This window comes from Prionailurus viverrinus, chromosome D4, assembly GCF_022837055.1.
Source record: "Prionailurus viverrinus isolate Anna chromosome D4, UM_Priviv_1.0, whole genome shotgun sequence".
In the NCBI taxonomy this organism is placed as follows: Eukaryota; Metazoa; Chordata; class Mammalia; order Carnivora; family Felidae; genus Prionailurus; species Prionailurus viverrinus.
In genome coordinates, this window is record NC_062573.1 from 16,648,061 (window position 1) to 16,664,519 (window position 16,459).

The window sequence follows — 16,459 nt, forward strand, 5'->3', positions numbered from 1 at the left end:
GTCCACCAGATACTAGTAACACTGCTCTCTGCCCCGCCAAATAGTAATACTGCTCTCCCCCTAAATAGTTACAAATTTTGCCCAATGCTCTCCGCAAAGTCAACCCTCGTTAAGGACCACTGCTTTAGACTAGAGAGTAGAATACGTAGAGAGCTTTGAGGAGTAGTGCCCAGATCGGAGCTGGAGTCTGAATAATGTTCCCTGTGCCCCCACTTTCTTACCATGAGGACGATGAACATAGTCCTGACTGTTCAGCCTATCATAAGAACACGATGCCGTGTTGACTTTATATGCTTACCCGTAGGGCATGTGTCAGGATCATCCAGGGAGTTTCAAATGTGCCTAGACCCATGCCTAATACCTCAAAATACTGTTACCTTCATCACTGTTTAGAAAATAAGGCATTTACAGGGCCACCTGGGTGGCTCAGTGGGTTAGGCATCCGATTCTTGATCTCAGCTCAGGTCATGATCTCAAGGTTTGTGAGTTTGAGCCCCACGTTGGGCTCTGTGCTGACAGTGAGGAGCCTACTTGGGATTCTGCCTCCCCTCTCTGTGCTCTCTTCCCAGCCCTGTTCTCTCCCTCTCTCTCTCTCTCAAAATAAATAAATAAACTTAAAAAAAAAAAAAAAAAGAAAGCATTTACAGGACAGTTGACACATGTTATTTAATGTGATCATGAAGAAGTACATGACACATTTAGCTTTAAAAAATATTTTAGTTAGGGGCACCTGGGTGGCTCAGTTGAGCATCCGACTTTGGCTCAGGTCATGATCTCACAGCTCGTGAGTTCGAGCCCCGCTTCGGGCTCTGTGCTGACAGCTCAGAGCCTGGAGCCTGCTTTGGATTCTGTGTCTCCCTCTCTCTCTGCTCCTTCCCCACTCACATTCTGTCTCCGTCTCTCTCAAAAATAAATAAATATTTTAAAATATTTAAAAAATATTTTAGGTAACTAACTTGAATCTAAAAAAATCCAAAAAAACCTTAGAATAAAAAACATTTTAATAACCATATTTTAATATAATCTAGTGTTTTTATGCACAGAAAGACAAAGGTTCCTAGATGGGCTGGGGTGAAAAACAGAGAAAAGAAGATTTTAACCTAATGCCCATGGCTGCTCAATTAAAACTCCTGTTAAAATCGGGTACCGTTACATAATTCACCATAGTTATATGTAAATATAGCAGTCATCAGATAAACTTACTGTCCCAAACCAAAGATCAGAAAGCTCTTCCAGAAACTGATTGATAACTCTTTCCTGTAGGAACCTCCGAAATGTTGGGGTAGGCTAAGCTTTCCAGGCTTTTATCTCTCCTTTGCTTTCTGGTTTTTTTTTTTTTCCCTTTCCCCCTGCCCACTCCTTCTCCCCTCCTTTGCTTTGTGAAGTCGTCTGTCTTCTCATTGTCACGTGACTCAATATGGTAATTATTTGTTCTTTTCATCAAATATTTCTAGCTTTCTACTTGGAATATGGTAGGATTATACTTCCCTATTCCTTTTTGGAATTACAGATGGCCATATAATTTTTTTCGGCCAATGAAATGGAGAAGTGATGTGTATCACCTTTGGGGACAACTTTGGGAGGCCGTGAACGATTCATTATGTTCTCCTTTTTTCTGCCACAGCACTCATGTAAAGCAAAGCCTGTTTTGAAAGACAGCCCTTGGCTACAGGTTTGGGTTTATCAGCCAGGATCCAGTTCAGCTGCATGTGACAGAAAGGTCAATATCAAGTGGGTAGATGGGAAATCTGAGATAAGTATGGTGATTCTGCTCTTGATCACAGAGTGGGTTAAGGGATGGGCATATAACCCACGCCTGCTCTAGTGGAGACCTTCCTTAAGGTGACGGTGGTGGTTGTGTTGATAACTTTTTAAAGTTAAACTTGAGAAGAAGAGTCTTTCCTTCTCAGATCACAAATCTGAAGATAGAGACTAAATCTAACATGCAAAGAGAAGCAGAAGGAGAGAAAAATGGAAGATCTAAGTAGTTTGTGATTTCCTTCCCAAGCCTTTTTGAGACCAGCTCCGCCCCCTACCCTTTCCTGTGTGAGCCGAGAAATCCCTTTTTGTTTAAATGAGGAGAAGGGGGTGCCTATTGTTTGCAACCAAATAATCCTAGAGCAATTGTCTACCTCCCTGGATTTTTGTGAAGAACACATGGGCTAGTACACATAGTAGTTGCCATGGAGTCTGACACATACAAGTCCTGAAATGTTAGCTCTTAATGATGTGTTTGAAATAACACAGAGGAGATACAATTTGGAAAAACTCTCTCTTTTTTTAAAGTCTCAGCTCACATGAGGTCTTGCTCACCCCCCAGGAGGATTCAGACCTTTCTCCTTCCTGCTACCCCTTCTCCATTCCTGCAGTCATCTTACTGCTCTGTAACTGTTTGCAAATTACGTTCTCTTCTGATATCCTCTGAACTTCTGGAGGACTGGATGGAACTGGGTCTTATTCAGCTTTAAAACCTCAGTATCTAACATCCTGGTGCATGATAGATGGTCAATACATATTGTTAGAAAAATAAGAATTTGAAGAACCTTCATGATGAAAGATGGCAATGACAGAATCAGCAATTATAGAGTACACACTATATTCTTTTTTCAAATTTTTTTTTTCAGCGTTTATTTATTTTTGGGACAGAGAGAGACAGAGCATGAACGGGGGAGGGGCAGAGAGAGACGGAGACACAGAATCGGAAACAGGCTCCAGGCTCTGAGCCATCAGCCCAGAGCCTGACGCAGGGCTCAAACTCACGGACCACGAGATCGTGACCTGGCTGAAGTCGGACGCTTAACCGACTGCGCCACCCAGGCGCCCCTGTACACACTATATTCTAAGCACTGTCCTAAGAACTCTAGGTGTTTATGATTAAGTCCTTATAATCACCCTAACAGACTGTTTTTATTGCCCCATTTTACAGATAAGCAAACTGATGTCAAGGTGATACATTAGTGAATGGTAGAGCCAAGATTTCATCCCCGGCAAACTGATTCCAGAACCCTAACATTTCAGCCAATGCCCTGTGATATCTCTCATTGAAGGAATTTCAATAAATATAGGTGGAATTAAATCACCTGATATTAGAGAGCGAGGAGACTTTAAGATCATTGAATTCTAGCATGAAATAGATGCAGCTGATGCCAAGAATTGGCGGTAACTTGGTTCAGGTGGTTTATGTAACTGCCGGGACTTTCTCCACAAGGCTCCCGACTCCTAGCTGGGATGCTTTAATGAAGGTCTCTCCCTCTCTCCAATGCAAAGTGTGCTTTTACTTTGGGGATCTTGCTTTGGAAAAACCACACCCAGGTAGCAACTGTGTTTCACAGTAGCTGTGTGCTGACTATGCTCAAAGTCAAGGGAGTAGACCTCTTTGGGTCCTGCCTGTTGAAAGGGACCACAAGCACAGGAAAGGGGACTGGGGGAAAAGGACCCCTACTCATTCTTCAGATTTCAGCATAAATGTTCTCAGAGGTTTTCCTGACCTCTTCAAGGTCGGGTCTGTCTACTTAAGATCTCCTCCACAGCACTTAGCATGGAGGACTGTAACTATAGATGTTGTTTGTGGAATACCTGGCTATGGTCACCTCACTTGTTACCCTTTAAGTTCCCCGGGGCAAAGATCCACACCAGTTTTTTGTTCCTCATTATCTTCCTGGTGTCCTGGCCCCATAATAGGTGCTCAAAGGTACTTGTTGAATGAATGAACAGATGAATGAATAAATAAATGCACGGATGAAGCAGCGGGACAAATCATCTCCCTGAGGTGCGTGGGGGTAGATGCAGTCCCTGATACGGCGTGGTCTGAGGGGACCTCAAGAGTCTGTACACGCACACACACCAACTGATCAGAAATCCCCAGCAGGAAAGTCACACATGTATTTGATGAGGGCTTGGGGGCACCGGAGTGGGGGAGGGGGGGGGGAAGAGACACACAAAAGGTGAGCAAGCAGTTTTCAAAGGATGCTTTCAACTCTCTGGCCGGTCCGTGTGTGTTTTCCTCTACAAAGTGTTTCCAATTACTGTGGCACTCTCGGTATCTGGATCCATCTCCAGTGAATTCCTCTGCAGCTCCTGCCAGACATATGGGATCAATCAGGGCTTCGGCGCTGGTGCGCTTGCTGCGGGAATGTTGACAGCCTGACAGACGCGGGGTTCTGGTGTCATGGAATCTCCGAGACTTTGGCTGGATCCCGGGAGGAGAATGAGAGGGGGAGGAGAGAGATAGAGGCAGAGATAGAGGAAGGAGAGAGGAGAGGGGAGCGGGAAAGACAGAGGAGGAAGAGAGGGAGAAGGAGGGACGCGGGAGATTTTTCTTGACTGCCCCCTTTCCTTCAAACATTTTATAGGCTTCGGGGAGAGAGGAAGGAGGAGAGGGGGAAGAAAAAGGGCGAGAGCGCGAGGGGTAGAGAGCGCGCGCCATTCCCTGCGAGCCCCCGAGGCGCCGGAGCCCACCCGTAGTCCCCCGGCTGGGATCAGGGGGCGCCGAGGCTCCGGCCGCCGCCCCGCGCCCGCGCCGCGCACGCCCCTCGGCGAGCCGGGCGGCCGAGCGTCTCTCCGCGCCGGGGCCGACGCCCGCGCTCCGGGCCGGCCGCTCCGTCTCCAGCGCAATGTGGCCGCGCCTGGCCTTTTGTTGCTGGGGTCTGGCGCTCGTCTCGGGCTGGGCGACCTTTCAGCAGATGTCCCCGTCGCGCAATTTCAGCTTCCGCCTCTTCCCTGAGGCCGCGCCCGGGGCCCCGGGGCTGCTGCCCGCGCCGCCCGCGCCCGGCGAGGACGCGGCCGAGAGCAAAGTGGAGCGGCTGGGCCAGGCGTTCCGGCGGCGCGTGCGGCGGCTGCGGGAGCTCAGCGAGCGCCTGGAGCTCGTCTTCCTGGTGGACGAGTCGTCCAGCGTGGGCCAAGCCAACTTCCTCAGCGAGCTCAAGTTCGTCCGCAAGCTGCTTTCCGACTTCCCCGTGGTGCCCACGGCCACGCGCGTGGCCATCGTGACCTTCTCGTCCAAGAACAACGTGGTGCCGCGCGTCGATTACATCTCCCACCGCCGCGCGCACCAGCACAAGTGCGCGCTGCTCAGCCGCGAGATCCCGGCCATCACCTACCGTGGCGGCGGCACCTACACCAAGGGCGCCTTCCAGCAAGCCGCGGTAAGGCGCCCGCCCTCCCGGCTCCGGCCCTCGCCCCCGGCCCTGCCCACCCTTTGCTGCCCGCTCCCCTCCAACCCGGGGTTCAGCCTCGGGCGAGCCACAGCCTCCCTAGGTCAAGTTCCCCTGCACAAAATCAGAGTCATACCTAGCCTCCCATTGTTGGGGGCGGGGGGGGGGGAGGTGGGAGTCCTCGGGGGTCATGGATTTTAACCGCTCAGCGTGATGGCACGGAGTGGTCGTCTTTGAGGGAGTGGTCTTCTTTGAGGGCCTTCTTAGGAAGGGATCCTTAAGATGCGGTTCGCATTCACACTTGTAAGGACAGACCATATCCGAGCTGAACAGGTGAGTGTGTTTTATGAAGTGTCTCTGAAGGTAAGACGTAGAATAAACGGAATAGTTTCTCAATTCCTTTTTATGTTATTTTATGCTTGTGCTACCCTTGCGTGCCTTTCCTTTTTTTACTCTGAGACCTTTACAGAATTTTTAGCATCTGCAAGAGGAAGTCCGTTTTAGATGATGGAGTTTTACACCATTTAACTTTTTCTGATTACCAAGTGATACATATTCAGTTGAAGAAAATTTGGAACATACTGACATGCCTGACACATAATAGCAAGCCAGTGTTTGTGGAATGAATGAAACAGAAAGGAGGAAAAGGGGGGAGAAAAACTGTAACGCCATCACCCTTACAAAACCACTGTTTACGTTTTGTTGGACAGTTGCCCAGTATGCACATTTGTGCACACTTTTCACCCAATTGATGCCTTGCTGTTTTGTAGCCTGCATTTTTCATGTTATATCAAAATGATCTACTTTAGTATATTATATATCTAATATAGGTATTAGATATCAACATTAGTTGTATAATATTCCATTGAATACACACACCATAATTTACCTGTCACCTATTATTGGACACTTAAGGTTTTTATCAACTAAGTTATGGTAGACACAAATATTTGTGCACCCTTTTAACTACTTTAGGAAGCATTTCTATAGAGGTTCCTGATTTAAAGAACTTGAACATTTGTAAACTTCTTGATACGTATTGTCCGATTCTCCCTTGGAGGGTTGTCTCAATTTACATTCCCACCAGCAGAGTATCACAGCAGTTAGTTCGCCACATGGTCACCAATAACATGTACTATTATTTTATTTTTTTAATATACAATTTATTGTCAAATTGGTTTCCATACAACACCCAGTGCTCATCCCAACAGGTGCCCTCCTCAATACCCATCAACCACCCTCCCTTCCCTCCCACCCCCATCAACCCTCAGATTGTTCTCCGTTTTTAAGAGTCTTTTATGGTTTGGCTCCCTCCCTCTCTAACTTTTTAAATATCTTTGCCAATTTCACAGGTGAATAGAGGTATAATTTCAGAAAATTCAGAAACTAAAAAAGTTTTATTGAGGATGAACATTTTCCAGTATGTACTGGGAATTTGTGTTTTTCCTTTGATAATTACCTGGTCATAATTTTTGCCCATTTTGCAATGACAGTACATGTTTAGTTGTGTGTGTGTATGTGTGTGGTTTTAATGATTTATAACAGCTCTTTATATAGTAAGAGTGGTGACTCTTTTTTGTATGTGCTGAAAGTGTTTTTCCAGTTCACTGCCTTTTACTTGTCTTTATTGCAGTGTCATTAGATGGATGATTTAACTTTTTATATAATTCAAACCTATCAAACATTGCCCTAAGATCCTGTATTTGCTTATACTCTTAGAATGGTCTTTTCATTTCCCGAGTTGGAGACATGGTTTTCCATTTAACAGTTTAATCCATCTGGACCTTATTTTAGTGTATGGCATGACAAAGATGTCTAATTTTATTTTTTAGTGAATAGTTAACAAGTTGTCCTCAAATGATTTGCTTAAAAGTCATCCATCCTTTTCAAGTTTAATTGAACATCACTTTTATCATATATTAAATCTTATGGGTATTTATCTTCTCCTGGCTTTCTATTAATTTTTACTATGTATTTATTATTTTTAAACTTTGCAAAGGTGATTTAATTATTATAACTTTACAATGTATTTAAATGTATGGTAGTGCAAATTCTCCCTTTTTCTTATACTTCTAAAATCAATTTTTATGTATTTATTACTTAATATGAATTTTTAATTCATTTTCACATATTTCAAATGAAAGCACCCAGGATTTCCATTTCAATATGGAAAAATACTAGGTGGCCGGTTAGCTCAGTTGGTTAGAGTGTGGTGCTAATCAATATGGAAAAATACTGAACTAAGTTGTGAATTCCTTATATTTTATAATAATAGTCCCCCCAAGTCAAAAATATGGTATGTCTGTACATAACCAGTTCTTCTTATATTGTTCAGTAAAGTTGTAGATTTCTAATAAGTCCTACATCTAGTTCCAAATTTAGATCTAAATATATTCTATTCAATATTGCTACCATGAATAACACCTTGTCAAATTAAATTTTAAAGAATTATTCTTGATGTACAGAAACGTTATTGGTTTTCTGAATATATCTTCTGTATCTGGATTCTTGTCGAAGTTTCTTTGATTCATTTTTTTCTTTTTAAATATATTTTATTTACTGATGATAAATAGTTATTATTATAACCAGAAAATAAAATAATCAGACAAACTTTCTGTAAATACATTGTAATATTATGACACACAGCCTTCTTGGCTTTGCAGTTATCTAGGTAACAGGGATGATTTTGTGCATGTATAAACAGTGTTTGCCCCCAAAAGATCATGTTGTATGTTCCCTTTTGTAACTTGACGTTCTATTCCACCATATTTTTAGTTTTCTTTCCATAAAAAGAAATATACTTTTGGGGCACACAGGTGGCTCAGTCGGTTAAGCATCTGACTTCAGCTCAGGTCACGATCTCCCAGTTTGTGAGTTCAAGCCCCTCGTCAGGCTCTGTGCTGACAGCTCAGAGCCTGGAGCCTGCTTCGGATTCTGTGTCTCCCTCTCTCTCTGCCCTTTCCCTGCTCTCACTCTCTCTCTCTCTCTCTCAAAAATATATAAACATTAAAAAATAAAAATAAAAATAAAAAAAGAATTATACTGTATCATTTTCATTGTTGCTTAGTATTCCACTGTAGAACATGCCTTTGTTTTTACCACATAAATACCTATTATTATATATTTAGGCTGTTAAAAAGAACGCTGTGTTACTAAATTTTTGCTCATTTTTTAAAAGTTTACTTATTTTTCAACAGAGCATGAGTGCATGAGCAGGGCGAGGGGCAGAGAGAAAGGGAGAGAGAGAATCTCAACCAGGCTCCACTCTTAGTACAGAGCCCAGCGTGGGGCTAGAACTCACAAACTGTGAGATCGTGATCTGAACCGAAATCAAGAGTTGGACACCTAACCGACTAAACTGCTTCGGTGTCCCGAGTGTGCCCATCTTTTAAGGCCTTTGGTACATGTGCCAAGTTTCCCTGCAGAAAATTGGTACCAAATTACACAGCTATGTGCAGTTATCTGGATCGATACCTTGGATGCAGCCAACATAGGTTAATGTCATTTGAACACGCCCGCCCTCTGCCCCACTTTCTACGTGAAAAATGGAATCCCATTTTGACTCGCATTTCCTTATTAGTGAGGCCGAACACTTTGTTCATATATGATTTGCCGTATATAGTTCTTTTTTGAATATCCATTAAAATATTTCGGGACTGTTACCTATTTTTTATTTGAGGATGGGTCTTACCGATTTGCAAATGCTCTTTGCGTCGTAATGGTATTAACCCTCCTGCTGCTAAGTATGAGGCAAATAGTTTTTCTCAGTGTTTCACTTGCCTTCTAAATCTGTCACTGAACTTATTTTTCTTTTATTTGTGCTTTTTTCATTTCCTGTGATGTTTCAAAAGCTTTTGCCTCTAAGAGATGAAATAACTCCTTAAAGATGTCTCTTTTTATTGAAGTTGTTTCACCAGTCAGGGTTCAGTTTTGCAGATCCAGTCCTCTGTTGGCCTCCACTCCAAGGACTCATGAGGTCCTAAGGCTGGCCTTATTCCTGATGTCACCACCCACGCCATCAGAGAAGAACCCTGCTGCATCAGGGAAAAACTTGCCATATACCCGTTCCTCTGTTTAGCTTGGCCAGGTTAGCTTGGGGCCCCTGAGTACGTTGATCCAAAGCAGTTATATGGGTAATGAATCGAGTACACACTGCTTGCCTCCAGACCTACTCTGTCTTCAGCTTTCTCCTTCCAAATACTACATCCTGTCTTGGAAAATGAACTTGCCAACAAGGTTCCCAGTGCCTTAATTCAGCCTAGATCCATTTGTAATTAACAAGCAGAGACTTTTCAGAAGTTTTTGTTAACTCAACTTCCCCTTGATTTTATTTTTCTTTTCTCATTTTGATTGGGTTATGAGAAGGTACAGGAGAGGGTCAGCTGGACTCCGTCCCTGTCTAACCTGGAGACTTACATGTCTTTACTGTAACCTTTCCAAATCCCTGATGAGCATTCTTAGGTGTAATTACGTATGCCGTTTGGAGAAAATTGATTAGAAGGTGACTGATGTTTGAAAATGACATTAGTAGAGGTTTGAATATGGATTCATTGCACGGGGATCAGGGAGGCATATTTCATTGGGGAATTAGTTTGAAAATGGTTAGCTCTGTCGTTTGGGTTTGGATATGAAACTTAATACATTTCATCATAGAAATGAGACAGTTCATCAGATTCCCATGTGTGTGCACAATGGTATTACTGGAACTGATTGTGTTTATGATCTGGGAAATTGAAAATCACAGGGGCAGTTCTGAGGTTGTTAATTACTTTCCCCAGGAAAATTAGTTTTTCAAACATTTCCACTTGTAACTGAATGTCCACACGATGATACACAGACACAAACATAGGCAGACAAATACACAGACACATAAACGTAGATATAGGATGTGCCTGTAAGCACACAGCTACCCCTCACAATTCATACACCTTACTCCTCTTCTGTAAAAATCTCAAGATATGGAATCTCTTCTGCCAACGCAAAATTTGCTGTTATATTTCAGCACATTTGACTTTTTGACTAAACAAAGAGATAACAGTGGGCTTCATTTTTTATTTGGTATCAGAATTGGACAGCTTAATGGAAAGTATATGTGTGGACCCTTATCACACTTTATTTCAAAGAGTAAACCGCAACGTAGACCTTTTCTTTTTAGACACCATCTCCCGGCACTCATCAAAGAGTACAGGACTAAAGCAGTGAAATCTACTTAGCACAGATCCTTCCAGAAGCACAACCAAGAGAATGGGGGTAAAATTTAGCACCTTGAACTTAATTATGTGAAAACCTTTTACGAAATAAACAGAAATCTCTTCGGATTTTCCTTTTCAAGGAGTGACAATTTCATAATGACTTTTCTTCTTAGTTTTTCTCCCCACCATGTACTTCTTATAAGTTGCCTTTCCTAAACTGCATATTTTGGATCAACCCCACTATCAATGCAAAGCTCCCCACCTCTTCAGCATTTCAAGTCATAATAAAATCTCCTCATTCCTACTTCACTTTTGCTAAGTATCTTTTTTTTTATTTTTTTAAAAAAATTTTTTTAACGTTTTTTTTTTTTAATTTATTTTTGAGACAGGGAGAGACAGCATGAACAGGGGAGGGTCAGAGAGAGGGAGACACAGAATCCAAAACAGGCTCCAGGCTCCGAGTGGTCAGCACAGAGCCCGATGCGGGGCTCGAACTCACGGACCGCGAGATCATGACCTGAGCCGAAGTCGGCCGCTTAACCAACTGAGCCACCCAGGCGCCCTGCTAAGTATCTCTTAAACAAATAGCATGAAGCTTCCTTTGAAAAAAATTTCTGCTTTCCCCATTGTTTCAGAGTTCCAGAAATAGGATCCTTTGGTAGGGAATGTGCTGTCTCACCAAAAATTCCAGCTTGAGATGGCCAGAAGACTGGGAATGGATGGGGGCAGCCCTTCCTAGCTGTAGGCAAAGAGCATCATTGCTATATGCCCACAGTAGTACACATTCACACTGTTACCAGGACACGAATCTGCTTTGTCAGCCTCATGGGAAGAAAGGATCTGCTTTTACGTTTTCTAATAAGATCTGGAGATGTGTGAGATGGCCCTAGATTAAAACCCTGATGAATAAAATTAGGGCCATTTTGTTTTCAGACAATAAGCTGATAATAGCCATTGGGCATTTCCCAGCAGTCTTTCTGGTGGCCCAACTGCTGAAGGAATAAGGAAGGTTTGAATTTTCCTTTCCTTTGGGAAAATGCGGGGGCAGCCATACAATCTGCAGTAGATTCAGCTGTTCCAAACTGAGAGCATGATTTAGATGTCAAGAGTTGCTCACTGATGCAAAAGCTAAGTTCTTTTTCGATCCTGAGAAGATCTATTTCTAAATGTACTTCTGGAAATGTTCTCTCTTTTGTGCTACTTAAACTTTTCAATAGTTCTCCTATTGCCTTGGTCTTCTATAGGAACTTTAGCAGCATGAAAGAAAGAAAGAAAGAAAGAAAGAAAGAAAGAAAGAAAGAAAGAGAAAGAAAGAAAAAGAAAAGAAAGAAAGAAAGAAAGAAAGAAAGAAAGAAAGAAAGAAAGAAATGAGTCCTCAGTGCATAAAATAGATCCAGACCTCATGTATATTTCCCAGGCAAAGATGGTTCCAGAATTGTTCATTTGAAGAGAGAGAGCAAATAATTCTCAAATATCAATTGCATCCAAAGTTCTTAATTCCCCACTTGCGTATATTTTATTTATCCTTTTGCTTTTCCCAGCATACAGGACACTGTATTATTATTATAGGTATGCAATAAGAATGTACACCTCCTGCTTCTGTTAAAGACACTTACCATTATTGGCTGCCAGTATTACGTTATGCTTGGCTGAAATGCATCTTGAGAACTCTTGGTCAAAGGCTTGAATGCCTAGACACAGAGAGAGGTTAGACTGTTCTGTCCTACTTCACTTCTGTGGTCAAAGGATAGGAAAGTCCCTCCCACCCCCTACTCCCTGCCATGTCCTCCTGGTACAAACGTGCTAAGAGATGATCTCTCTTAATAGTGGCCATGGGGGCGCCTGAGTGGCTCAGTTGCTAAAGTGTCCGACTTCCGTTGAGACCACGATCTGAGGGTTGGTGAGTTGGAACCCTGCATCAGGCTCTGTGCTGACAGTATGGAGCCCACTTCTGATCCTCTGTTCCCCCTGCCCCAATTTGTGCATGCACACACTCTCTCTCTCAAAAATAATTAAACCTTAAAAAATTTAAAAAAAATAGTGGCCATGAAATTATTAAATGCATCATTCTTGACCAAATATACCTTTAATTTGTAAAGTGATTTATAATTTACAAAGTGCTTTCATATTATGATTTTACAGTCAGTTTTACAGATTTACAGGAACAGCATCAGATTCTAGAAGTCAGGTAACTAAATGCTAATCACAAATTTAAGTAAACGCCACAGACAGAGTCAATCCAGCCTTCTGACTTGTCATCTTGTCTTTTTCCTTGTGTCCCCTGCCATTTCCCACATTTTACTGTTACTGCCATGTCCTGAGTTATATCAAAAGCTAGGGAGAAGTGGAAGATTCCATTTCTGAAGCTGAAGTGTTACATAAGATATAAAGCCAAACATGTGAACCCAGAAGACATAAACCATGGCTTTCAGGCCTTTTCATTCTGCGGGTGCATTTCAGTTGGAGATATGTGTATATGTTCATGTTTGTGTGTGTTTAAATATCCATTTCTCTCTCTATATAGTATACATACAATACATTTTCTAACTTGAGCAGAAATTTTAAAATCAGAAAATAGCATTTTGTAAAAAATCTGACTTTTTGGCCTCCCTTTAACACATTGTAGTATGTAGCAATTCTGGGTGTGATCTGTCTCAATTCATCAGAGACCTGGCACAGGGAATTTCATTTCATGGTCCTTGATTGCTCTTCCATGGTCTAACATAGACTAATCCTTGGCAGAGCCTGAAATGGCCTAGTCCCTTCTAATTTATCTTCTGAGCTTCCTTTTTTAACCAGTGAATTAGCTAGGAGTAGGTTTAGCTGGATGTAATTGAAAAATCTCCAGTAACACTAGCTTAAACCCAGTAAACATTTATTTCTCTCTCGAATTGTTTTAAGTAGAAAATTCTAGTATGGCAAGTCTGTGATGTCTTCTGGGATCTGGAGTCTTTCCTTTGGGCTCTCTGCTCTGTCATCTTCAGGGCACCTCAGTGGTCCAAGATGGATGCTGGAGCGCTTACTAAGACATCAGGGGCTTACTCCAGACTCCAGGAAGGAGGACAGAGCAAAGAGAGTTACACCATTCTTTAAGGAGACTCTGAGAATGCGCACAACACTTCCATGTAGGTCTCATTTGGAACAACTCGGGTTCATATCCATCCTTGGGGAGGGAGGAGAGAGTGAATGCTGAGGAAGTTATAAGCAGTCTTTGCCACACCAGTGTGTCAGGGAGAGCTTGTGTCTAACTGGGGAAATTTTGGAAATCCCACCTCATTTCTTCCTTAGTGGCACTGGCCTGATTCAGCTCAAGATGGGAGAGTCAGGCCTCGCCTAACTTATTCCTTGTACTAGATTCCACTTTTTTTAGTAAAAACTATCAATGTTCCAGAGCAATCCATTTAAATTTTGGCATCGAAAGCTACTTACGTAATTTTCCCAGGAGCCAGAAGCTTCTAAATAATATGGCATTAACTCCCAAATAAAATATTGTACTGAAAGTGATGGGGGAAAATGCACGCAATAAAGTAAAATTAATATTTAAAAAAAAATTTTTTTTCAACATTTATTTATTTTGGGGACAGAGAGAGACAGAGCATGAACGGGGGAGGGGCAGAGAGAGAGGGAGACACAGAATCGGAAACAGGCTCCAGGCTCTGAGCCATCAGCCCAGAGCCTGATGTGGGGCTCGAACTCCCGGACCGCGAGATCGTGACCTGGCTGAAGTCGGACCCTTAACCGACTGTGCCACCCAGGCGCCCCTAAATTAATATTTTAATTTTAATATTTTGTCATTAATTAAGTAAACCCAAATGAACACTTCTCAGGAAAACATGGTACTTCTTTGGCTTTTCTTGGCGTAAGCTGTCAGGTTAAGAGAATTTTACATTAAAAGGAATGTCCTGTTCTGTATTGTGGCTGCCTTTCCTGTAGATTTTTTGAGACTGTTCTCTAAAGCTCCCCAGACCATATGAAAAGTGGGTTTCTGGCATAGACTCTGCTTATATCCAGTAACCTGCTATGATTTGGAGGCCAAATGTGGATAGGAAAAACTCTGTGAGAGTTGACGATGTATGTTCAATGTTGCTACAGCTCTTCACATGAGATGAGCCATAGTGCAAATGAAATCTGTAACACATTAGTAGGTAATTTTCTTATCAATATTCATAAAAAGATTTTTATAGCATGTATCTCCTTTGTTATCAGTCCTTCTCATGAGGTCATTCAAGCAGTTCCTATTTTATTTTGTAGTGTTAAACAGTAAGGAGTTTTCAAATTCAGAGCATATAGTTCTTTCGTAGACGGAGTAAACTTGAAAGCTATAAACCTGAGGACAGGTTCTCATTACTGTATATGTCGAAATAGTGATAGTTACCTTGTTTCACGAGAATAGATATAATTCAAAACTAAGGGGGAAATAACTTCCCACAATATTGGTAGAAACATTTTAAAGAAAGTTCTTAGCAGGAGCTATTACATGATTGAATCATTTGCTAAGTAAGGTTACTTAGTAAACTTAGTCATTTAATTAGTAAAGTCCAAGTTGGATGGTTTTTCCAGTTGTAAGTTGTTGCTAGAGCATATAAAATATACTTTGCGATACGTGCATTTGATGCACTATTTTCTTAATTCCTGCTTAACCATTCCTGATAGCCTTCATTATTTTAATGTCCATCCTGTAGCATCTGGTTATAGGACGTACTAGCCGCCGATGCAAAATGTTTTTATTTTTTACTTTCAAATATGATATTTAAAATGCATATACATTTATGTGGTTAAAATACATATGCTTCATTTTCTCAGGTATGAACTCTTTCAAATTTTCACTAGTTCCTCTAGTTCCACAAACTCAGCGTGCATCAATGCTTCCTTATACGTATTAGAGTAAGGGTCTCTTCCCTCAGCCAAGGAAGACCTCCCACCAAGTATTTCCCCTTCTTTCTTACATCTTCAAGATCTTCCTCCCAATGGAGAGCATTCACAATACATCTGTGTGTTTACAACATGGTAGCATGTTTCCAGAGCAGTAGGATAAATTGTCAGTATGTTTACAGGTCTTCAAAGTAAATATCTTAAAACTAAGTAATTACCAGTCAAGGAGTTTCTTAGAAAATAATAACCCAAGACATAGTGAAAGATTCCTCTAAAAGGATATTCATCCCAGCATTACTTGGAATAGGGAAAATTTAGAAACAGTTTGGCTGTGGTTTGGGAAGGCTCAGTAAATTATACTTTTCTTCACCTCTCTTGAGTTCCAAATCAATTGCATTACAATGCAACGGAAAAGGCAGGTGGAGAATCAAACATGTCCTTGTCTCCTGCTAATGGAGAGTGTGGCTTAGGTGCACAGCTTTCTAATACTGAATCTTGAAATTAGATTGACTTGCCTCCCCAGGAAAGACAGTTCTGGGCACATGGGAGCTTGCCCCTGTAAAACCTAGCTGTTTCCTGGCAGCCAGAGGCCAAAGAGAAGGGGGCAGAGAGGGGCTGGGGAAACCCTCTTCCTCAGGAGAAGAGTGAGAAGTGGTGTGTGTGTGGGGGGGGGGGGGGCAGAGGGTAACTGTAATGGCTGCCACCCCACACAGAAACTGGAGGCAGCAGCCACCAAGTTCCCACAACTCAAGACAATTTAATCAAATATCCTATCCACAGTGAAATGTCTCATAGTCAATAAAATCACATTTTTGAAAACTACCTAATGATGTAATACATTGGCCAAATAGCATATTAAATGAGCTGGAACTCTGTGTGTGTATTTAGCATCAGTATATAGAACTGCATTTATAACATAGAAAAAAAAACTGGGAAGAAAAATTTTTAAATGTTAACAGTAGTTATCTATAGGAATTATATTATTTCTACTGCCTTTGAAAAAGTAGTTACAATGAACATGTATTATATAACAGGAAGTGAAATCTCAATGTCTACCTGGGCACAGGTGATTGAAGACGTACCTTGGGGGCATTGGAGGCATAGCCTGAAGGGATCGGTCTCAAGTATGAAAGTCCTTTTATGGCTCAGCTTTTCTCTGAAATATTCAGGAGAATATGGTGTTCTATCCCGCAGCATAGCTCTGCCGTATGAAATGAAAGGCGCTTTAGCTAATTATCAAGA

At 42.0% G+C, this 16,459-nt stretch overlaps 1 protein-coding gene across 3 annotated transcripts in view; it reads left to right on the plus strand.

The window, feature by feature from the left end:
- Positions 1 to 4,141: 4,141 nt before the first annotated feature.
- SVEP1 (sushi, von Willebrand factor type A, EGF and pentraxin domain containing 1) overlaps positions 4,142 to 16,459 on the plus strand; it is a 199,200-nt gene continuing 186,882 nt past the window's right edge. Inside the window, exon 1 of one of the 3 annotated variants that reach the window (XM_047830252.1) lies at positions 4,142 to 5,144. In XM_047830252.1, coding sequence (XP_047686208.1) covers positions 4,614 to 5,144 — 531 coding nt within the window. In that variant the 5' untranslated portion in view covers positions 4,142 to 4,613. Of the gene's footprint in view, positions 5,145 to 5,420; positions 5,487 to 16,459 lie in introns of those variants that run through there. The other 2 variants (XM_047830251.1, XM_047830253.1) reach the window with 2 other exon arrangements.